This window comes from Indicator indicator, chromosome 3 (genome assembly GCF_027791375.1).
Source record: "Indicator indicator isolate 239-I01 chromosome 3, UM_Iind_1.1, whole genome shotgun sequence".
Lineage (NCBI taxonomy): Eukaryota > Metazoa > Chordata > Aves > Piciformes > Indicatoridae > Indicator > Indicator indicator.
In genome coordinates this window covers 49,254,776-49,279,327 of record NC_072012.1, presented here as the reverse complement: position 1 = coordinate 49,279,327, position 24,552 = coordinate 49,254,776, and the positions used below count along the sequence as shown (strand labels likewise).

General features: G+C 49.2%; 1 protein-coding gene across 1 annotated transcript in view; it reads right to left on the bottom strand.

Annotated features, from left to right (window-relative positions):
• Window positions 1-15,835: 15,835 nt before the first annotated feature.
• The window catches only part of MYRFL (myelin regulatory factor like), a 52,340-nt gene continuing 43,623 nt past the window's right edge, over window positions 15,836-24,552 (bottom strand). The window contains exons 20-25 of the mRNA XM_054399819.1: window positions 23,108-23,182; window positions 21,098-21,185; window positions 19,948-20,022; window positions 17,911-18,019; window positions 16,888-16,962; window positions 15,836-15,922 (exon numbers count right to left, since the gene is read on the bottom strand). Coding sequence (XP_054255794.1) covers window positions 15,836-15,922; window positions 16,888-16,962; window positions 17,911-18,019; window positions 19,948-20,022; window positions 21,098-21,185; window positions 23,108-23,182 — 509 coding nt within the window. The remainder of the gene's footprint in view (window positions 15,923-16,887; window positions 16,963-17,910; window positions 18,020-19,947; window positions 20,023-21,097; window positions 21,186-23,107; window positions 23,183-24,552) is intronic.

The following is a 24,552-nucleotide window of genomic DNA, read 5'->3' as shown; positions in this document are numbered from 1 at the left end:
GAGAAGGAGGCTCCACAACCTCTCTGGGCAGCCTGCTCCAGGCCTCTGTCACCCTCACTGCAAAGAAGTTTCTCCTCATATTGAGCTGAAACCTTCTCTGTTCAAGTTTGTCTCCATTGGTCCTTGGCTTATTGCTGTGCACCACCCAAAAGAGCCTGGCCCCCTCCACTTGACCCCCAGCCCTCAGCTCTTGAGAGACATTGATCAGATCCCCTCTCAGCCTTCTCTCCTCCAGACTAAACAGCCCCAGGGCTCTCAGTCTCTCTTCCCAGGGGAGATGCTCAAGTCCCCTAAGCATCCTCCTGCCTCTCCCTTGGACTCTCTCCAGCAGGTCTCTGTCTCTCTTCAACTGGGGAGCCCCAAACTGGACACAGGATTGCAGCTGTGGTCTCAGCAGGGCAGAGCAGAGTTGGAACAGAACCTCCCCAGCCCTGTAGTTTCTCTCCATTGCCCCTTGTCCTACCACAGGGTGCAACAGAGCAGAGCCTGTCCCCTCCTTCCTGACACATGATTATTATTTCTCATCTGAGTGTTCCTTATTACTCCAGAGTTTCAGGCACAGCTTTTTTCAAGGGTATACGATGATTACAAGTTTGCTTTCACAAAAGGCATGGAGCAGTTACCTGCTAAATACCAAATCAGCATTCAATCAGGAGAATTAAGCTTCATGACAGGGATGGTAAGCCCAATGTCAAAGACCTTTTAGGAAGGCAGAGCTCCCAGGCAATAACAGCATGGTTGGATTAACTTTACAACAAAAGGAAATTAGAGTGGATTTCTACAGAGTCAGGTTTGTTATTCTAGCTAACAACATGATTAACATTGAATGAATGGTAAAGGCCTCATTCATGCTTGGCTTAGCCCAAATTAATGTGACTGATTACTCAGCCTGTCTCTCCTGGCAGAAATCCCCCTGCCTCCTGGGCTCCTTTACCCAGAGAGTCTCACTTTCAAGGGGGTTGACCCCAGGCAGAAGGAAATGGTAGCTGAAACCTTTGAAGTTTTTGTATCAAAGGTTGTACTCAGCTCTACTCAGCCCACACCTGGAGTGTTGTGTCCAGTTTGAGGCACCTGAATCCAAGAGAGATGTGGAGGTGCTGGAGGAGGGCAGAGGAGGGCAAGGAAGCTGGGAAGGGCCTGGAGAAGAAATGTGATGAAGAGAGACTGAAGGAACTGGGGATGGTTAGTGTGAAAGAGAGGAGGCTGAGGGGAGACCTCCTGGCTCTCTACAACTCCCTGAAAGGAGGTTGTGGAGAGGTTGGTGCTGGTCTCTTCTCCCAGGTCATTAGTGACAGAAGAAGAGGGAATGGCCTCAAGCTGCCACTGGGTAGCTTTAGACTGGACAGTAGGAAACATTTTTTCATGGCAAGAGTGGTGAGGGACTGGAATGTGCTGCCCAGGGAGGTGGTGGAGTCCCCAAGCCTGGCTGTGTTTGAAGGTGGTTTGGCTGTGGTGCTTGGGGCTGTGGTTTAGGGGTGAGCCTTGTAGAGTAGGGTTCTGGGTTGGCCTTGGTGCTCCTGAGGGGCTCTTCCAACCTGAATGTTTCTGTGATTCTGTGATTTCATTACCCTTTCCTCTAGATAACCAGCACCAGTTTCATGTTTAAGGGGTTAGAAGTCCATGGCCCCAGCTGCTGCAGCAGACCCAGGTGGGCTCCCTCATGGCCCTGCAGATGTTTGTCCTATTTTTACAGTAACTTCATGAATTGTTCTTTTCTCAGAGTGGTTCATTTTTTTCCCGCTTAAATTATTCCCCTGTCCCACATTGTCAATTGTCAGACCATCCCAGACGGAGGCTAGTGCTAGGCTTGGGATTAGCTACTCACCCTCATTGGAGAGCATCCCTTGGCACCCAAGGAGTCAGGAATTAAGCTGCTGCTGATTAACCAGCCCCTTTCAGCCAAGCACCTGAGGAAGAGGAGAAGACCATATGGGCTGTGAAAATCACAGTATGCACATGAAGAGCTGTTTGTGTGCACTGTGAGAAAACAAATTGGCACAGACTGACATCAATGTCAGCAAGATGAAGGCTCAGGGAGGGGAGAAAAAAAAAAAGGCTGTAGATTTATGCTAAGAGGCAGGAAACCTGCCAGGAGCAGGTAGCTCCCATCCCTCCCAGTCCCCTTGCCCCATCTCATCAGCAATGCTTTCTCAATGCTGGAGCAACCCACAGCCAAAAGGCAATTGACTTAGAGAGTCATAGAATCAGTCAGGGTTGGAAGGGACCTCAAGGATCAGCCAGTTCCAACCCCCCTGCCATGGGCAGGGACACCTCACACTCCAGCAGGTTGCTCACAGCCACATCCAGCCTGGTCTTAAAAACCTCCAGGGATGAGGCTTCCACCACCTCCCTGGGCAACCTGTGCCAGTGTCTCACCACCCTCATGGGGAAGAACTTCCTCCTAACATCTAACCTGAATCTACCCCTTTATATTTTTGCTCCATTCTCCTGAGTCTTATCACTCCTTGACACCCTAAAAAATCCCTCCCCAGCTTTCTTGTAGATACTGGGAGGCCACAAGAAGGTCTCCTCAGAGCCTTCTCTTCTCCACACTCTCTGTCTGTCTTCATAGTCTTTTCCTTCTCCTCATCCTTACCTAGGTACAACAGAGATGCCAACCAGAAGCAGTAGCAACAGTCCCTGTGCAGAAGCAGGCAGAGAGCTCTCTGTGGCACTCACCTCTGGAGCGGGCAGGTGGCTTTCCACAGAACCATGACAACTGAGTTTCCAATGCTGGTAGCAACTGGCTGTGATGCTACCAAAAAAAAATGGATTTTTCTTTTTCTTGAGCCAGATTTATTGGCCACCTGAGTCCTGGCTTTCTCCTCACACATTCATGGCTGGCTCAAAGGGAAGCTGCCAAGGATGCAGTTACGCTGTGCTGCCAGGGTGCTGTGCCAGGTCACACCCAGCTCAGGAGGGGGTAGGCTGAAAAGAACCTAGCCCTAGGCGGACAGAGAAACCTGACCCTGGTGGGCAGAGAGACTTTACCCCCCTCCCAGGGGGAGGAGGTCCCTGGGTCAAAGTCTATTCCACTCCCACTTCCTGCCCACAGCCTTTTTAAGGGGAACTGTTTTCCTGCCTTGCTCCCTCACTCCTGCCCCTTCCCTGCCTGACATCCTCCTGCTGCTGCTTAGCCATGTGGTGGGACCTGTTCCATACTGCTCCAGGCTCCTAAGGACTGCAGCTAAAGAGAATCCACACTGCATTCAGAGAATCCTTTGCCAGCTGTGCCTGGTTCTGTGTATATTTTTATTTACCCTTTTTCCTTATACCTTTGTAACCTTCTCTTTACTCAAATGCCTTTTAGATTTTATTAACCTTACCTTGTTACTGCCAAATCGATTCCAGACTGTTGCTGTTGTAATTTTACCTCTTTTTTCTCCTGCTGCTTAATTTCCTTTTCCCTGATGGGAAAAAGGGAGAGGGAGGGCAGTCTGAATCTGTTCCATTTGGGCTTTTGGACTCTGGGAAGGCTTAAACCACACCAGTGCTCACCAGGTTATCAGCACTGACCAGAGGGGATCTTGTTGACCACCCTCCAGCTTCTATCTCTTTGACCAGCAAATTAGCTCTCTTAAGTGGTGCTAATTCTGCAGCTGAACCAAATGCCAATCAGCCTCAGTCTCCACTTCTTTACAGTGCTTTGTGCTCATGCATTTAAATGAAGGGCAGAGTGTAAATGCTGGGGAGCCCAGCAGGGCTGTGTTAGGGGCAAAGCAAGTGAGGAGGCTGAACCAGGGACACCCTGGAGGGCACAGAATGGGAGCAAATGCACTGAGTCAAACCAGTTGCAGTTTATTTGACTTATCCTACTGCCAGAGAGTAGGAGAGGAGCACTGGAGACAGCTCTCAGGTGCCAGAGGAAGCCAGGGAGACAGCTGTGGGGGAGGAGTGAAGATGGCTCTGGTCTGGAGGTGGGTTAGGAAGACAGCAGAAAGCCATGAGGTATTCAGAGTGAAGACTGAACACTAACTGTGCTAAGGCCCAGTAGTGTAACTTGTAGAGGCACATGAAGTTGAATGCCCTGCATAGTGTAAGGAGCTTTAATCAAGTTAGAGAATAGGAGATGGATCCTACCATTGGAAAACTGAAGGCAGAGTTTTCAGTGGACTTCCCCAGGAAGAGTGGCTGAAGGAAATGCTTCAGATGTTAGCCTTAGGCAAATTACCTCTAATAGCATAGAGTCATAGAATGGTCTGGGTTGGAAGGGACCTCCAAAGCTCATCCAGTCCAACCCCTCCCTGCAGTCAGCAGGGACATCCCCAACTAGATCAGGTTGCCCACAGCCCTGTCCAGCCTCACCTTGAATATCTCCAGGGTTGGAGCCCCAACCACCTCCCTGGACAACCTGTTCCAGTGTTCCACAACCCTCATGGTGCAGAACCTGTTCCTAACATCCAATCTAAATCTGCTCTTCTCTAGTTTGAAGCCATTGTCCCTCATCCTGTCCCTGCAGGCCTTTGCAAACAGTCTCTCTCCAGCCTTCCTGTAGCCCCCTTCAGGTACTGGCAGGCTGCTATTAGGTCTCCCCAGAGCCTCCTCTTCTCCAGGCTGAACACCCCCAGCTCCCTCAGCCTGTCCTCATAGTAGAGCTGCTCCAACCCCCTGAGCATTTCCTTGTCTCTCCTCTGGACCCTCTCCATCAGCTCCATGTCCTTCCTGTACTGAGGGCTCCACTGCAAGACAGGAACATTTTAACTGCTGTGTTTCTTCAGGTGGACAAAATCCAAACCCAGTCTCATAGTCAAGCTTGATATAAATCCAGCTACTTCTGTCGGAAGCTTACACACATGTTGGAAGCCTTTGATCTTCCAGAATGGGGAACAAAAGCTTCTTCTTGCAACCTGCTTCCTCCTGAAGTGACCTGGCTGTGGTGTCATGACTGAACACTGGACACATGCTGCAGACAACCTGATGCAGGAAAAAAAAGTTTTATGCCTTCACACCTGCCACTGATTTGAGTGGTGGAAAGCACCACTTTGGTCTGTGTTCACCAGCTGGGGTCAGGGTCACAAAAGGATCCTGAATGACCAGTGCCATCCTGGGGTGTATCAGAAGGGTTGTAGTTGATTGGTCCAGAGAGGTTCTCCTCCCCCTCTACTATGACCTGCTAAGGCTGCATCTGGAATATTGTGTCCAGTTCTGGGACCTCAGGTCAAGAAGGACCTCAGGGAACTGCTTGAGAGAGTCCAGAGCCACACAGATGCTGAAGGGAGTGGAAGATCTTCCTTATGAAGAGAGCCTGAGGGAGCTGAGGGCTCTGTAGCTTGGAGAGGAGGAGCCTGAGAGGTGACCTCATTGCTAGTGATAAAGATGTGCAGGGGGAGTGCCCAGAGGCTGGAGCCAGGCTCTGCTGGGTGATGCCCAAGGACAGCACAAGGGGCAGTGGTGGAAGTTGAGGCATAGGAAGTTCCATGGAAACAGGAGGAGAGATTGTTTTTCCCTGTGAGGGTGGCAGAAGACTGGAACAGGCTGCCCTGGGGGTTGTGGAGTCTCCCTCTCTGGAGATATTTAGGACCTGCCTGGCTGTGTTCCTGTGTGATCTGCTCTAGGTGCTGCTGCTCTGGCAGGGGGCTTGGACTGGATGAGCTTTTGAGGTCCCTTCCAACCCCTAACATCCTGTGATTCTGTGTAATGTCTTCTCTAAGTCACATGCAGTCCTCACCACCAGTAGCTCCTGCACAGCAGTGGTTTGAGTCTCCCAAAGATCTTCCTGGCATCTGCAATGCACACATCAGGGCAGCCAGCACTAAATCAAATGCCCCCTGGGTGCTCTGAGATGAATGAGGGAAGAATGGGAAAGCATCCTAATACTCTTCCTGGCAAAACTCAACCCAGGCTTAATTTTTATTACTATCATCTAGATTATGTCTGCAAAGGAGAAAGGGAAAAAAAAGAAAGAAAGAAAGGGAAAAGTTTATCCAAGGCCATGCATATAATTTTCATGGCAGAACAAGTCCTTGAGACATGCAAAGGACAAAACTGTGATCAAGCTGAAGTAGTATCACCACATTTTTCATCCCTGCAAGCTGTGTTTAATATCTAGCAATGTTTATGTGCATTTTAAGAGGTAAGAATAATGTATTCTTACAGAAATAAGCAATAGAATATACAGGTTTGGCTCTGGGCTGGGGGAAAACCAATTTTCAGGTAGAGTTTTGTATACTAAATTGGAAAGCCCTATAGCACAGAGTGTGGATCCAGAATGAGAACCACCCTGGTGAGGCCACACCTGGAGTATTGCATCCAGGTCTGGGCTCCCCAGCTCAAGAGGGACAGGGATCTGCTGGAGAGAGTCCAAGGGAGGGCTCCAAGGATGCTGAAGGGACTGGAGCACTGCCTGGTGAGGAGAGGCTGAGAGCCCTGGGGCTGTTTAGTGTGGAGAGGAGAAGGCTGAGAGGGGATCTGATCAATGTCTATCAATAGCTGAGGGCTGGGGGTCAGGAAGGAAGGGACAGGGACAGCCTCTGCTCACTTGTGCCCTGGGATAGGACAAGGGGCAATGGATGGAAACTCCAGCACAATCCCAGGGCTGGAACAAAACAGCACAGCTTTTTCTAAGGATCAGACTCAAACAGTGTGTGCTGGCACACTGCTCCCCAGGCACACTGCTCCTCAGGCACACTCCAGGCTGCTCAGCATCCTGGCTTGGCTAGCCTAAGACTGCCTTCTACTCCCTGTGCCCATAAATATGTCCTTTTATAGGATCTCAGGATGTTAGGGGCTGGAAGGGACCTCTGGAGATCACTGAGTGCAACCCCCCTGCCAGAGCAGGACCAGAGAATCCAGCACAGGGCACACAGGAACACATCCAGACAGGGCTGGAAAGACTCCAGAGAAGGAGACTCCACAACCTCTCTGGGCAGCCTGTTGAAGTGCTCTGGCACCCTCACAGTGAAGAAGTTCCTCCTCATGTTCAGGTGGAACCTCCTGTGCTGCAGTTTCCATCCATTGCTCCTTGTCCTATCCCAGGGCACAAGTGAGCAGAGGCTGTCCCTGTCCCTTCCTTCCTGACCCCCAGCCCTCAGCTATTGATAGACATTGATCAGATCCCCTCTCAGTCTTCTCCTCTCCACACTAAACAACCCCAGGGCTCTCAGCCTCTCCTCCCCAGGCAGTGCTCCAGTCCCTTCAGCATCCTTTTTCCCTCCTTTGGACTCTCTCCAGCAGATCCCTGTCCCTCTTGAACTGGGGAGCCCAGAACTGGATGCAATATTCCAGGTGAGGTCTCATCAGGACAGAATAGAGGGGGAGCAGAACCTCCCTGGCTCTGCTGGACACACTCCTCTGGATGCCCCCAGGCTCCCTTTGGCCCTCTTGGCCAGCAGGGCACGTTTGCAGCTGTTTCAGTGACCTCCTTTGCCCTGTGTGCAGGGGGCAGAGCAGCACCAGTGCTGTCCTTGTGTCGTTTCTTCTGCTAGTTGCAGTTTCCCACCGTTCCTGCTGGTCACGATGTGCACTGCAGACAGAACCATTTCCAGCACACCCTCCAGCCTCAGCTGAAAGCACAGACCTTTGGCTGGGTTAGTTGGGTGTCACCTTGGCTCTGACAGGCTCTCCAAAGGGCTGTGAGGGATGGAGCAGCACAGCTTGGATCAGCAGATGCAGGGCTGTGCCTGAGCAGCAGCAGGCTGCAGGAGCCCCCAGGCAGGCTCACTAGCCAGAAATCCAGGGCACTCTGCCAGCTAAATTATTCACCTCCAGGCATATTTAAACACACTGAGCACACTCAGCTTTTCCAGCTTTACTCCTTTTGCCACACTCAAAAACACACACCTGTCACAGCCCTCTTTAAGGGCTCTGGTCTGGGAGTGAGCCTTGTAGAGTAGGGTTCTGGGCTGGACTTGGTGCTCCTGAGGGGCTTTTCCAGCCTGACTGTTTCTGTGATTATATTTGACAGGGCATTTTCAGAGGCCTGGGGAAATAGGAAGTACTGTTACAGAGGCAGAGCAAAAGCAGTAGGCAAAAGCAGGTGCTGAAGAGCTTTTCCCAGTGACCAGTTTCCCTTTGTCTGGTCTCTCTCGACCTTGCCATTCCTGTTTCACACAGCTCTTAGGTGAGCACCATCTCACTCATAGGCTCTAGCACCATCTAGCTTGTGCCTAGGATAACGAAGCTCCAGCTCCATCACTTTCTCCTCAAGTGGGCAAATCATCACTCCTGTCCTTCCCTTCAAACACAACAGCCTGTGCTTCAGCTGTTGCAGTTACTTTGACATTATAATGCAAACCAAAGCAAACCCAGCTAGTACAAAGCAGCCTCACAGGTTAGAGAGGCTCCTTCACAGATCTATTCCTTCAGTTCCATTCTTCCCCACATGTTGGTCACAGACTCACAGAATAATTGAGGCTGGAACAGACCTCTGAGGTCACCAAGCCCAGCCTATGACCCAACACCACCACACCACCAGACCATGGCACTAAGTGCCACATCCAGTCTTGCCTTAAACACCTCCAGGGATGGTGACTCCACCACCTCCCTGGGCAGTCCATCCCAGTCTCTAATTCCCCTTTCCAGCAGGAACTGCTTCCTAACATCCAACCTAACCCTCCCCTGGCACAGCTTCAGGCCATGCCCTCTTGTCCTGTCCCAAGCTGCCTGGCAGCAGAGCCTGACCCCCACCTGACTGCAACTTCCCTTCAGGTACTTGTAGAGTGTGCTAAGGTCCCCCCTGAGTCTCCTCTTCTCCAGGCTGAACACCCCCAGCTCCCTCAGCCTCTCCTCATCACTTCCCCTCCAGTCCCTTCCCCACTCTCATTGCTCTCCTCCGGACCCACTCCAGCATCTCAAGATCTTTCTGTTCCCTCTTATTTGGTCTCTCTGTTCCCTCTTATTTGGGCTGGAATTCTGCCAAAAATACACAAGAGTGAACGTGTGTGTGTGTGTGTGTGTCTGTGTGTCTGTGTGTGTGTCTGTGTGTGTCTGTGTGTGTGTCTATGTGTGTCTGTGTGTGTGTGTGTCTATGTGTGTGTGTCTGTGTGTCTGTGTGTGTGTGTGTCTGTGTGTGTGTCTGTGTGTGTGTGTCTGTGTGTCTGTTAAGATTTCAGATCTTGAGTGCTTAAATAATGTTCCTTAAGGAACTCCTTAAGAAAAACAACAAATAATGGGACAAGGTAGCACAATACTGATTCTTGTTTCAAAGGAAAAACCACATCCATCTTGGCCTTAAAAACTGCCAGGGATGAGGCTTCCACCACTTCCCTGGGCAACCTGTGCCAGTGTCTCACCACCCTCATGGGGAAGAACTTCTTCCTAACATCCAATCTGAATCTCCTCTAACTTGGATCCATTTCCCCCCAGTCCTATCACTCCCTGACACCCTAAAGAGTCCCTCCACAGCTTTCTTGGAGCCCCCTTCAGATACTGGAAGGCTACAGGAAGGTCTCCCAGGAGCATTCTCATCTCCCAACTGAACAACTGCACAGAGAGGAGCTGCTGCTCATCACAGACACAACTAAGGATCAGTACTGGCAATGGGTTTGCTCAAAGTCATTGAGTGGCATCCTGTGGCCTTTGTGCCCCAGAGGATCAACTGGCTGACCCCTCTGGCTCTGCACCTCACAGCTGCCACCCACAGGGAGGGTTCAGATACAGGCAAGGCAAGTGAGGAGATAAACCTCCAGCAATTCACTCAGCCATGTGGGAGCTCTAATACTTCATCTGGATCACCCAGCAAATGAAACAACCTGGATCCATTCAGTACTTCAGCTGACAGACACTCTCCTGCCCAGGTTTCTGAAAGTCGAATTCACAGCCAGGCCAAGCATCTGCAGTTCTTCAACCTGTCATCAGCACTGCCATAACTCTGCAGCAGATCACAGAACCACAGAAACCTCTTCCACAGGTTGGAAGAGGCCCTCAGGATCACCAAGTCCAACCCAGAACCCTACTCTACAAGGCTCACCCCTAAACCACAGCCCCAAGCACCACAGCCAAACCACCTTCAAACACAGCCAGGCTTGGGCACTCCACCACCTCCCTGCCCAGCACATTCCAGTCTTGCCATGAAGAAAGGTTTCCTACTGTCCAGTCTGAACCTACCCAGTGGCAGCTTGAGGCCATTCTCTCTTCTTCTATCACTAATGACCTGGGAGAAGAGACCAGCACCAACCTCTCCACAACCTCCTTTCAGGGAGTTGTAGAGAGCCAGGAGGTCTCCCCTCAGCCTCCTCTCTTTCACACTAACCATCCCCAGCTCCTTCAGTCTCTCTTCATCACATTTCTACTCCAGGCCCTTCCCAGCTTCCTTGCCCTCCTCTGCCCTGACTCCAGCACCTCCACATCTCTCTTGGATTGAGGTGTCCCAAACTGGACACAACACTCCAGGTGTGGGCTGAGCAGAGCTGAGTCCCAGGGGACAATCCCCTCCCTGCTCCTGCTGGACACAGCATTGCTGATGCCAGCCAGGATGCCTTTGGCTTTCTTGGCCCCCTGGGCACACTGCTGGCTCCTCTTCAGCTACTCAGTTAACCCTGCTCCTCCTGACTCAGAGTCCACACAGTGCCCATGCCAGCATTTCCCTGCCTGGGGGTTGGGTCCCTGAGGGCACTGCCATCCCTGGGTGAGCAGCTCAGAGGCACACAGCCAGAGCAGAGTGACAGACAGCTCGGCTCCCGGCGGCGCTTGGCCATGCAGTATGATTTCACAGAGGCTGCTCCATCTGTCACAGCCTTCTGCAGCAGAGCCTGACCTCCCTGGCACTAAGCAAGCCCCAGCAGATTAACATTTAATGATGCTTTCAGTTTCAGCCTTTGTAATTTTTCATCTTTCAAGGTGGGGGCAGACATAGCAGAGGAAGAAAGTCATCTATTATGTACAGCATAGGGGGCTTCTTGCAATCATCTCCTTTCCTGTGCTGGACTTTGAGACGCTGGGATTTTTTTTTTCTTCTTTCTGCACTGAAAAAAATAAAATCACAGAAGCACAAAAACATTCAGGTTGGAAGAGACCCTCAGGTCTGGAAGGGTCACACCTAAACCACAGCCCCAAGCACCACAGCCAAACCACCTTCAAACACAGCCAGGCTTGGGCACTCCACCACCTCCCTGCCCAGCACATTCCAGTCCCTGACCACTCTTGCCCTCAAAAAAGGTTTCCTACTGTCCAGTCTAAAGCTACCCAGTGGCAGCTTGAGGCCATTCCCTCTTCTTCTATCACTAATGACCTGGGAGAAGAGACCAGCACCAACCTCTCCACAACCTCCTTTGAGGTAGTTGCAGAGAGCCAGGAGGTCTCCCCTCAGCCTCCTCTTTCCAAACTAACCATCCCCGGCTCCCTCTGGGGATGCTTTTCATGAGAGTTATTCTCCAGGTCCTTCCCCAGCTTCCTTGCCCTATAATTCTCCACATCTGTTTTGCTCCAGAAACAGAACATCAGCTGCCTCTTGTATACAGAGACTGTTTTGACTTTGATTTGTCCAACCATGATGCCTAATTCATTTCAAATGAGTAAACTCAGGGGATATAGGCTCTTGGTAGCTGTATGAACACAAGCAGGGAAGCTAAACCTCAGCAGGACACAGAGACTGAGTGAGACCCTTCAGGGCACTCTCTGTGTTGCTTTGAAAAATACATCACTTACTATCCCTCAAGGATTTCCTTCTGCAGTAATGTGACCCAGAAATGCAGAGTTTGAGTTCATTTTGTTAAGCAGTTCTGTTCCTTTTCCCTTGTGAAGCCTCCAGCTTGTGCCCTCTGCTGAGGGGCATCTGTGCAAAGCAGCCAGAGCTGTGCTGTCCCTGAGGCCTCCTGCTTCACCCACAAGGAAGAACCACCAGTGCTACCCTGGAGCACCACAGGCTCACAGGATGTTAGGGGTTGGAAGGGACCTCTGGAGATCTTCCAGTCCAACCCTGCTGCCAGAGCAGGATCATAGAATCCAGCACAGGTCACACAGAAGTCAGTGAAGCCACCCACAAGCACAGAAACCCACTGAAGAAACAACTCTGCACTATGAAAGCTCACTAACTGTAGAGCTGATAGATGGCTGGGCTGAACTTGTGATCATTTAGGTTAATACCTACAGGAAACTATGAAGCAGAAGAGGGATTTGTGTGAGAAAGCAGAGGGGGGGAGGAGGGGAAGTGATGGCCCCAAAGGGAAGGAGAAACACAAAACCCAGCAGAAAGATCATCGAATCACAGAACTGTCAGGGTTGGAAGGGGCCTCAAGGATCAGCCAGTTCCAACCCCCCTGCCATGGGGAGCAACTGCATCAGGTTGCCCACAGCCACATCCACCCTGGCCTTAAACACCTCCAGGGATGAGGCTTCCACCACCTCCCTGGGCAGCCTCTTCCAGTGTCTCACCACCCTCATGGGGAAGAACTTCTTCCTAATGTGCTGGAGGGGTTGGAATAAAATAATCCTTGAGGTCCCTTCTAACCCTGACCATTGTGTGATACAGGTGACATAACTACAGGATGCAACCACAGTAACCATCCCTAACTCCAAAGATACCCAAAGCCCTCAGCAAGAGTGTCTAGAGTCTTAATCAAGCTTCTGAGGAACCAGGGAAAGATGGACTGTGCTTAATTACTGTCTCATTTTGTTAACAAGAGCTAATTGAAAAGCACATGCTGAAGTGATTGCCTAATCAGCACAGCAAATGTTTAAAAAGATCAATAGTGATCAAATGTTTGCAACAAAAGCAACAACAACTTGCAGAGCTCATCATTTGTTTGGGGCAGATCTCTGGACAAACAGCCTCTGTCCATGGAGCTCTGTTGAGTAAGGAAGTTTGAAGCAGCCTGGAGGAATTTTGGGAATCACAGAAACGCAGAATTGTCAGGGTTGGAAGGGACCTCAAGGATCATCCAGGTCTAGACCCCTGCCATGGGCAGGGACACCTCACGCTACAGCAGGTTGCTCAGAGCCTGGCCTTAAACACCTCCAGGAATGAGGCTTCCACCACCTCCCTGGGCAACCTGAATCACAGGATCCTTCTTGCTGCTCCATCACCTTCCATTTGAGACTGTTTGCCATCCCTTGGCTCTGCATCCCAAGGAATCTCTGACTCCTGTATCATTGCTCCCCTTTCTAGCAGTACCTTGACCTCATCTCCTCTCCCTCTGCCAACAAGGTAAAGGCAAGGAGAGTCCACACAAAGATCCCGCATGAAAAGCAGGATGAGGCCTGTTCCCCCTCTACTCTGCCCTGGTGAAGCCAAACCTGGAATACTGCATCCAGTTCTGGGCTCCTCAGTTCAGGAGGGACAGGGATCTGCTGGAGGGAGTCCAATGGAAAGCTCCAAGGATGCTGAAGGGACTGGAGCACTGCCTGGTGAGGAGAGGCTGAGAGCCCTGGGGCTGTTTAGTGTGGAGAGGAGAAGACTGAGAGGGGATCTGATCAATGTCTATCAATAGCTGAGGGCTGGGTGGCAAGACGGAGGGGCCAGGCTCTGCTCACTTGTGCCCTGGGATAGGACAAGGGGCAATGGATATAAACTCCAGCACAGGAGGTTCCACCTCAACATGAGGAGGAACTTCTTGACTGTGAGGGTCCCAGAGCCCTGGAGCAGGCTGCCCAGAGAGGTTGTGGAGTCTCCTTCTGTGGAGCCTTTCCAGCCCTGTCTGGATGTGTTCCTGTGTGCCCTGTGCTGGATTCTCTGGTCCTGCTCTGGCAGGAGGGTTGGACTGGAAGATCTCCAGAGGTCCCTTCCAATCCCTAACATCCTGTGAGCCTGTGACAACAGAAGTCCTCTGTCTCCCCAATCCTGCAGTGACACTCTATTAATCCAGGTTTTCACAGGATCCCAGGATGTTAGGGGTTGGAAGGGACCTCTGGAGATTATTGAGTCCAACTGAGTCCCTTCATTGAGGAAATGTGTCAGCCAGATGCTCAATGAGGTATTTGTAAGTAATTTAATCTGAAGAGCTGCATTCCAGACTCAGGGAAGGCTCTGCACATATAACAGAGTGTTCAGGACACAGCTTGGTTTGGGAATCAGCAGTATGGCTTTAAGCAGAAGTCTTGGTTTGTAAACACTGCAGTCTGGCCCAGAGATTTCCTTCCTGACAGACCATGACCACTGCATCATTCCAGGGCAAACCCAGGAAGATTAATAATAAAAAAAAATGCAGAGAGGGGAGTTTAATCAACACAGCCAGCTGGTCTGGGGTTGGATTATGCTGTGGAAAGGAAAGCATTAGGAATGAATGAAAAATGCAAAGCACCCTTTACCCTGCAGAGCTTCTCTGCCAGCTCAATTAACATGAAACTCAAATCTGCAAATCCTCTGCTGAAATCACTGCATTGACTCAAGTGCAATGTATCTCACACTGACCAAGAAATTCAAACAGCTGCCTTTATGCTTTGTTTTTAAATCCTCCTCATAAAGGTCACTTTCCTTCCTGCTCATCAGCAAGATGATGACCTATTTGGTATCTCAGCCTTCAAAAGTGTTGCACTGAGTTACTTCTCTGGGGGGAGTAAAGCAGGTCACAGGACAGCTGGAAGGAAGAGGAGAGGGAGAGGAGAGGGAAAAGACAGGGGAGGAGAGGAAAGAGGGAGAGGGAGAGGGAGAGGGAGAGGGAGAGGGAGAGGGGAGAGGGAGAGGGAGAGGGAGAGGGAGAGGGAGAGGGAGAGGGAGAGGGAGAGGGAGAGGGAGAGGAAGCCTGCTCAAAGTCTGGGAGCAGGGAGATGAAGGCTGTATTGGAAAAGAGAAAGAATGGGAGCTGCGGTCTGCAGGGGATCAGCTGTGGGTGCCTGGGAGAAGAGGCATCCCCGGGAGAACCGACCCAGGGAGGCAGCAGAGGCTTGCAGTCTGCCTGCCTCTGGCGGCAGATGTAGGCTGCTGCCAGCTGCTGCAGAGTGGAGGAAGAAGGGAGGGAAATGAGATGGCTGGAGCCAGGCCAAGGAGCAACAAAAGACTTGTGTGCCACTGCCACATGGCCCTGCCCCGCTGACCGCCCAGCATGCAGAGCACCATAGCAACCAGGGTTAAAACTGGGTCAGGACTGCCACTGGGAGACCTGTTCGGATGAATGTGGGGCTGGGGCTGACACTGGAGGTGTTCATTCCTGTGCTGTTTGGACAGGAAGCATGCCACTGGGGGAAGCTGGAGCCACAAGAGGAGACTATTTATGAGGGTACCACAGGATCACAGGATGCTAGGGGTTGGAAGGGATCTCTGGAGATCTTCCAGTCCAACCCCCCCTGCCAGAGCAGGACCAGAGAATCCAGCACAGGTAACACAGGAACACATCCAGACAGGGCTGGAAAGGCTCCACAGAAGGAGACTCCACAACCTCCTGTGCTGTAGTTTCCATCCCTTGCTCCTTGTCCTATCCCAGGGCACAAGTGAGCAAAGGCTGTCCCTGTCCCTTCCTTCCTGACCCCCAGCCCTCAGCTATTGATAGACATTGATCAGATCCCCTCTCAGTCTTCTCCTCTCCACACTAAACAGCCCCAGGGCTCTCAGCCTCTCCTGCCCAGGCAGTGCTCCAGTCCCTTCAGCATCCTTGGAGCCCTCCCTTGGACTCTCTCCAGCAGATCCCTGTCCCTCTTCAACTGAGGAGCCCAGAACTGGATGCAATATTCCAGGTTTGGCCTCACTAGGGCAGAGCCATCAATGGGATTATTTTATTTACAGATCATATACTCCATTGGCTCACAGCCTTCTAGAAACAGTTCCTGAAAATGCAGAGTTACAGTGGTTGCCACTTTGGTTTTCCTCCTCTTTTTTGTTCTTTGTTTTTATTTTTTTAATTTCAAAGTGAAACAAACAAGAAAGTGCCATGCAGCCCAGCAAGAGGTTTAAAACAAGCACCCAGGTCCATTAACACATTTCTTTTTTTATGTCCAGGGGCTCCATGTCTTTTCCTCAAAGAATATTTTAGTTACACTGACGATAAAAATAGAAGTAGTAATCAGTAAAAAACAGTCCAGCAAAGTAAGGATCTGTCAAGCAGCTTGCAAAACCCTGCAGAAGAGAAAAGAAAGGAGATTCATGTCAGGATCTTCTCTGGTTTCAAATGCTGTTTGTCTTTGGCAGTTTTAGGCTGGTGCCTAGAATTTTTCCACAGATCTTCGACAGAGAGTGATGGAATGTAAATAAATTACCCCTGGTTGTAAAAGGGAAAATACTAATGATAAGGTCTAAAAAATGCCAGTGGTCTGAAAACCAACATAAAGTTAGTTTTGTGAACTAGCTCTCTCCTCTTTTTGACTTCTTCGCTCTGGCAGACACTTAACTGGTGCTTCTGCTGGCTTGTTGACCTTGAATGTGTTTCTTTGTTGTGGTTAAGTACCAACAGCTACTCTCTGCTCTTCTCTCTCTTTTATCTTTTACAGGGGGGAAGGGAGCAGGGAGGGGGAAGCTGTTGGTAGCTCCCTGGTTTTGTTCTTGTGCAGTTTATAAATTATAAATACATGGAAATATTGTATATTTTGTACATATTCATTGCAATTCATATAGAATCAGAGAACTGTCAGGGTTGGAAGGGACCTCAAGCATCATCCACTTCCAACCCGCCTGCCACAGGCAAGGACACCTCACACTACATCAGGTTGACCACAGCCACATCCAGCCTGGCTGCAAAAGCCTCCAGGGATGAGGCTTCCACCACCTCCCTGGGCAACCTGTGCCAGTGTCTCACCATCCTCATGGGGAAGAATTTCTTCCTAACATCCAATCTGAATCTCCCCACTTCTAGTTTTGCTCCATCCCCCCATTCCTATCACTCCCTAACACCCTAAAAAGTCCCTCCCCAGCTTTCTTGTAGCTCCCTTCAGAACCTGGAAAGCCACAAGAAGGTCTCCTGGGAGCCTTAGACTGTAGTTTTCCTTGTAAATGGAGCTTCATTTGCTTTCTGACTGAGCTGGTCAGGCAATGTTCTGTTGGGGGTTGATTTCAGCTCCCCAGAGCTGCCGTTGGGAGAGGCTTACCGGCAGAGCCACTCGGAAGTGGTAAGCACTGTCGTACAGCTGAGCCACGGGGAGAGGCCAAAGGTGCTGACGTCCCTGCAGCATAAAGGACAGGGGAAGGTTAGATAACCTTGTGCCACGTCCCACTGGAGAGAAGGAAGGGCTCTGGAAACATTTCACACAATCACACAATTGTCAGGGCTGGAAGGGACCTCAAGGATCATCCACTTCCAACCCCTCTGCCATGGGCAGGGACACCTCACACTACAGCAGGTTGCTCACAGCCACATCCAGCCTGGCCTCAAAAAGATGAGGCTTCCACCACCTCCCTGGGCAACCTGTGCCAGTGTCTCACCACCCTCATGGGGAAGAACTTCTTCCTGACATCCAATCTGAATCTCCCCACTTCTAGTTTTGCTCCATTCCCCCCATTCTATCACTCCCTGACACCCTAAGAAGTCCCTCCCCAGCTTTCTTGTAGCCCCCTTCAGATACTGAAAGGCCACAAGAAGGTCTCCTCAGAGCCTTCTCTTCTCCAAACTGAACAGCCCCAACTCTCTCAGCTTGTCCTTATAGCAGAGGTGCTCCAACCCCTGATCATTTTTGTGGCCCTCCTCCGGACCTGCTGCCTCAGCTCCACATCCTTCCTATATTGAGGGCTCCAGACCTGGACGCAGTACTCCAGGTGAGGTCTCACCAGAGCAGAGTTAAGTGGCAGAATCCCCTCTCTGGATCTGCTGGCAATCAAGAGCAGCATTCCAGGGATCATTACATTTTACTTATGAGACTCCAACATTTTTGTGGAACTCAAAGAGAGGTAATAGAAGGAAACACCATTCTGGAGAGCAAGGGGAAGTAAATCACAAATCATTTCAGCACTGTAAGGCTTCAATCGCCAAAACTACCAGAAAAAAATGAATAAAGCTCAATTTTATTTTCAGTTTGGCACAACACCTTTAATGTGAGAGATGAGAAACGAGCCATGTGCTGGGCAGTGTATAAAAATGATGCCCACAAGCAAGAGGTTAGCTCCAGAAATCTTACCTGAGTGGTTACTAGGAAATTCTTCCCACTGTCTCGGCTTAAAGAATAACGGGAGCAGTAATTTCCAAATGTGACTTTGCAGAGAAATATGATTAGTGGTTCTGTGGTGCTTCAAGAAACAGAGAAAAATAAGGATCTCTCTGATTGCTCTTAAATTGGAGAGTCATATTTGTATATAAACACAACATACATACAAGGCAAACGAATGGAACCAATTGAATTGTGGAGAAGTAAAGCAGAGGAGTTCGTGTCACTGGTTGATATGAAGGAGATAAACCCAAGCCACTGCTATAGGTTTAAGATCATAGAGATGAAAAGGTCCTCCAAGGGGAGATAGTCCAGGGGGTGGGCACAGGATATTGCAAATGTTGTTACTTCATCCCATCATGCTGCAATCTCTATACAAAGGGAGTTCACAGGCTCACAGGCTCACAGGCTCACAGGAGGTTAGGGGTTGGAAGGGACCTCCGAAAACCTTCGAGTCCAACCCCTGCGGGAGCAGGACATAGAATCCAGCACAGGTCACACAGGAACACATCCAGATGGGGCTGGAAAAGCTCCAGAGGAGACTCCACAACCTCTCTGGGCAGCCTGTTCCAGGGCTCTGTCACCCTCACAGTGAAGAAGAGTGGTCAGGCATTGGAATGTGGTGGGCAGGGAGGTGGTGGAGTGCCCAAGCCTGGCTGTGTTTGAAGGTGGTTTGGCTGTGGTGCTTGGGGCTGTGGTTTAGGGGTGAGCCTTGTAGAGTAGGGTTCTGGGTTGGACTTGGTGATGCTGAGGGGCTTTTTCAGCCTGAACGTTTCTGTGATTCTATGATTTGTCTTCTGGTCTGCAAGCTCACACTGCTCATGTCCAGCTTCTCATCCATCAGCACCCCCAAGTCCTTTTCCTCAGGGCTGCTCATCCCCCAGCCTGTATTGATAGTGAGGATTGTTCCAGCCCTGGGGCAGAACCCTGCACTTGCTCTTGTTGAACTTCATGAGGTTCACCTGGGCTATCTCTCCAGCTTGTCTAGGTACCTCTGGATGCCATCCTGTCCCTCTGGTGCATCGACAGCTTGGTGTCATCAACCCAACATCCAAAATAAATTCAGTGAAACTCTGTGTATGGTGTGTTGATCCCTACATGGGAGGGCTATGCTATGAGATGATAATGGCATGCACTTAAAAGACAAACTTTCAGTGGCTCTAGAAAAGAAGCAGGCAGTTCAGGACTGCTGTTGGATTTCCTCTCATCTGAAAAAGGGTAGCTGTTTGCAAGGATGACATTCAAGTTCAAAGGCTGGATCTAAAGACCAGCCATAACTTTACAGAGCCCTTTCCTGGAAAGCCTGGAGTCATGAAAAGTCATCAAGCAGAGTGTTTGGCAGCTGTTCTGGCTCTTCCTGGCCTTTCTCCAAGCAGAATCCCAAGAGAAATTATTTGTAACTCCTGGGAGAACACAATGGAGCTAAGCTTTTATTTGAGGAGAAAATATTTGCTGAGGGGAGTAAGTCTGCTGCTTATTCCTGCTGTAAATCACCATTTTATGCATTATCAGAATGTCTTTTAACAGGCTTGGCATAACAGGCCAAAAAAAGGTCTTCTCTGGAATTATTTATCTGTGTTCCTACTAATGTTTTTCTACACCAAAAAAACCCCCACAAACAACCCCAAAACCCCAACGAAACAAAAAAATAAGCAACCCTCCCCTCCCCAAAAAAATCCCCCCCACAAACCTCAAGACTAAAAGCCACAATCCTGCTAATATATGCATGCATGTCTACTTAAGTGATTATTATACTCAACCTAAAGACCACTGGATTTCAATACCTGCATCAAAAGGAGAAATTGCCATCAGGCAGAGTGGTATTGGGCCTGTGCTACAGCAAAAGAGCTACCCAAATGTCAACATGAAGAATTTAGTTGTGCACAGATTTGTCCCACTCCTTAGAACAGAGACTAATGCATGTCACAGACAGAAAGCAGGCAAGAAATTACTATCAAATGAAATTAACCATTATCTTATTATGCATGCATTATCTTTAATTGTACTTACTTTAGTTCCAGAGAGATTTCTACATCCATAGGGGTGTATTTGTTAACAGGAATAACATAGCTGTAATTTCCATACCTGCAAAAAGGAGCATTACATTACAGAGGATTTTAAGACAGATAGACAGCACCTTCACAAAAGCATAGAAACTGCATTTCAATTTAAAAACAAAAAAACCCAAACAAAAATAGTAAAAGGTAGAAAAATCTCCTGCATGCTAAAGGAAACAACTGTGAAAAGGAACCAGGCAAATAGCTATGCTCCATTAATGACATTTTATTCCACCATAATCATAGAATCATAGAATGGTCTGGGTTGGAAGGGACCTCCAAAGCTCATCCAGTCCAACCCCCTCTGCAGTCAGCAGGGACATCCCCAACTGGATCAGGTTACCCAGAGCCCTGTCCAGCCTCACCTTGAATAGCTCCAGGGAAGGAGCCTCAACCACCTCCCTGGACAACCTGTTACCCTCATGGTACAGAACTTGTTCCTAACATCCAATCTCAATCTGCTCTTCTCTAGTCTGAAGCCATTGTCCCTCATCCTGTCCCTGCAGGCCTTTGCAAACAGTCTCTCTCCAGCCTTCTTGTAGCCCCCTTCAGGTACTGGCAGGCTGCCATTGGGTCTCCTTGGAGCCTCCTCTTCTCCAGGCTGAACACACCCAGCTCCCTCAGCCTGTCCTCATAGCAGAGCTGCTCCAACCCCCTGATCATTTTTGTAGCTTTCCTTCCTCTGGACCTGCTCCATCAGGTCCATGTCCTTTGTATATTGAGTACTGCTGTACACAGCACTCCAGGTGAGGCATCACCAATGCAAAGTGGCAGAATCACCTCTCTGGCTCTGCTGGCCACACATCTTTGGATGCAGCCCAGGCTGCCATTGGCCTTCTGTGCTGCAAGCTCATGTCCAGCTTCTCACCCATCAGCACCCCCAAGTCCTTTTCCTCAGGGCTGCTTTCTATCACCTCCTCCCCCAATCTGTATTGATAGTGAGGATTGTTCCAGCCCAGGTGCAGAACCCTGCACTTGCTCTTGTTGAAGCTCATGAGGTTCACGTGGGCCACGTCTCCAGCCAGTCCAGGTGCCTCTGGATGCCAACCTGTCCCTCTGGCACATCACCAGCACCACTGAGCACAACACAATGATTTGCCTACCTGCACTGTCCCTGTGTACTGCAATAGCGACTGTCGATGCTTTGCTGAGTTTCCAAAATCCATATGGAACTGATTCTTGTATCAATCCCTAAAAAAATGAAGAAGAATGTTTTACTCTTGGTTGGTGTTCTGTTGCTTGGTTTGGGGTTTCTTTTTTTTTTTTTGTTTTGTTTTGTTTTTTTGTTATTTTTTTCAGAAATCTTAGATAAGAGCATAACAGAATTGCAGTTAATACAGTGGCAGCTACTCCCTTGCCTGCCACTACAGGAGCTGCTACAGGTCTACATCAGCACTCAGTAAAAAACTTCTGGTTGGTTACCTTCATTCTGCAGTTACAGGGGAGCTGGTAGACAAGAAGCTCAACATGAGCCAGCAGTGAGCACTTGCAGCCCAGAAAGCCAACCAGAGCCTGGGCTGCAGCAAGAGAAGTGTGGCCAGCAGGGCAAGGGAGGGGATTCTCCTCCTCTGCTCCCCTCTGCTGAGACCACACCTGGAGTACTGCATCCAGTTCTGGAGCCCCTATTACAAGAGGGATCTGGACATGCTGGAAGGTGTCCAGAGAAGGGCCATGAGGATGATCAGAGGGCTGGAGCTGCTCTGCTATGAGGACAGACTGAAAGAGTTGGGGCTGTTCAATCTGGAGAGGAGAAGGCTCCAAGGATACCTTCTTGTGGCCTTCCTGGATCTGAAGGGGGCTCCAAGAAAGCTGGGGAGGGACTTTTTAGGCTATCAGGGAGTGATAGGACTGGGGGGAATGGAATAAAGCTGGAACTGGGGAGATTCAGGCTGGACGAAGTTCTTCCCCATGAGAGTGGTGAGAGCCTGGAATGGGTTGTCCAGGGAGGTGGTTGAGGCCCCATCCCTGGAGGTGTTTAAGGCCAGGCTGGATGAGGCTCTGGCCAGCCTGATCTAATGTGGGGTGGGGTTGGAACTGGATGATCCTTGTGGTCCCTTCCAACGCTGACTGATTCTATGATTCTATTCTATGATTCTATATTGCAACATTTTTCTTTTTTTTGGGGGGGGAAGGAACGCACTGAAGGCTATTTTGATGGCAGTAGATGTGCCAATGTTCATTTTAACATACTAGAAGATACATAACTATTAATTTGAAAAACATTATCTTTGCTGACAGAAATAATTCAGAAAACAACAAAACTTGTCTCTAATCCTATGTGCAGAAAACTACTTAGCGCTAATGAAAAAGAATTTCTTCATAGAAAAAAACAGAAAACATTGCCTTGAACTTGCAAGAAATTCAGTGTTTTGCAATATCCTACAACAGTGTGGCAATTCCCTGAGGCAGATGGACCTGTCGGTGAGTTCCACAGCACGAAGCAGTGTGCTAACACAGCAGCACAGCTTCTGCTTTCTCAGCTGGCACTGAGCTGCATCCTGAAAAGCTTATTTATTCTGGATACAGCCACAGCAGCCAGGCAATGCAGTCCATAGGTAGGACCTGTGAGAAGAGACCAGTGCCAGCATCTTCACAACATCCTTTCAGGTAGTTGTGGAGAGCCATGAGGTGTCCCCTCAGCCTCCTCTTTTTCTAACTAAACAGCCACAGCTCTTTCAGTTGCTCTTCATATCCTGAAGCATTTTGCTGTATAAGGGTTAGGCATTGTGGAACACCTTGCAAGACTTTAGCCCCCGTCAAGGAAAATGTCACTTGTCATTTTATTACTTCTGAAAGCCTAAGTCTGAGATTACTTCTGAAAGTCTAAGATCCCTCTAGAGAGGGCAGCCAGATTATCCATAAAAACCTAATGAAGATGTAAGAATAAATTGGAGTGACAAGAAAATGGTAAGAGTGAATCACAGATATTTAATAGGTTGCTAAGTGCTAATTCCCTATAACAAGCAATAAAACTGAAGCTTCCAGCAGCAGAATTCCAAGCCTGCAGGTAGTTTATACCAAAGTTACATGAAGTTATGCCAAAGTTATGTACCTCTACATGTCAATAGTTTGGTTTTGGGTTTTTTTGTTTTTTAATTAAACATGGGACTTACAGTCATTTCCAAGATCAGGCTTTCCATTAGATCTTTTGACTGGATCTCCTTCAGGGAACACATCACTTTTGTTTCCTGTGAAAAGATGTATGGACAAATGTCCCCCAAGTTAGCCTTGCACAGTTGTAACAGCAAACTATGACTACAACACCAGAAGATGTCTTTGTTAATTAGCTCTTGGATTAAGGCATGCATAGCCACAAGAGAAACCTTTAGAACACAAAACATCTCTATTGAAAAAAAGATGTATGGAGTCAAAAGTCTGTAGATAACAAAGAACCATTTGAACTTGTTTTGAAATTCTACAGCATATATAAAACATTGCAAAAAATAGTCTAGGAATAGGAAATAGGAAAGATTTTATCCCCCCCACAGAAAATCATCCATAGATATAATAAAGAGCCAAAGCAAAAGTCAACATCCAGTCAAGCACTCCAGCACAAATCTGATCAGAAAGCCACATCTTTATTATTAGTAAGAAAATGGCATTAGTAAGGATAAGAATGGACATCCAGTTCTGGGCTCCCCAGTTCAAGAGGGACAGGGATCTGCAGGAGAGAGTCCAGGGGAGGGCTACAAGGATGCTGAAGGGACTGGAGCATTGCCTGGGGAGGAGAGGCTGAGAGCCCTGGGACTGGTTAGTCTGGAGAGAATAAGACCAAGAGGAGATCTGATCAATGTCTATCAATAGCTGAGGGGTGGGGGTCAGGAAGGAAGGGACAGGGACAGCCTCTGCTCACTTGTGCCCTGGGATAGAACAAGGGACCATGGATGGAAACTCCAGCACAGGAGGTTCCACCTCAACATGAGGAGGAACTTCTTGACTGTGAGGGTCCCAGAGCCCTGGAACAGGCTGCCCAGAGAGGTTGTGGAGTCTCCTTCTGTGGAGCCTTTCCAGCCCTGTCTGGATGTGTTCCTGTGTGCCCTGTGCTGGATTCTCTGGTCCTGCTCTGGCAGGGGGGTTGGACTGGAAGATCTCCAGAGGTCCCTTCCAACCCCTAACATCCTGGGATCTGCCATGCAAGCACAGGCCAGGGGAATAACTTTGCTTTTTGAATGTGAGGTATGATACTGAGGGCTGACCCAGATCAGAGACAGTACTTCAGTGAGAGAAGGATGAGTCACCAAACTAAAGAAACTAATACACAGTTGCATCAATGTGGTCATCATCTTCACTGATGTCACCTCTGTAATTTCAGACATTGAACTAGGCTGGGAAATATAAGATGGTGATTTTTTTTTTTTTAAATTTTATTCTATTAATTTTCTCAGCACTTACCTAGAAAAGTGCACTTTAAGAATCTTTTGAATATTCATCACACAACACAGCCTGAGTAAGGCAAAAAAGCCCCTGGGAAGTGGTTGAAAGCTATTCCTGTGCTTTTACACTAATTGTCAGGCAGGAACCTGTTCAGAGACATGTTGCCACTAAATTGGCACTGAGA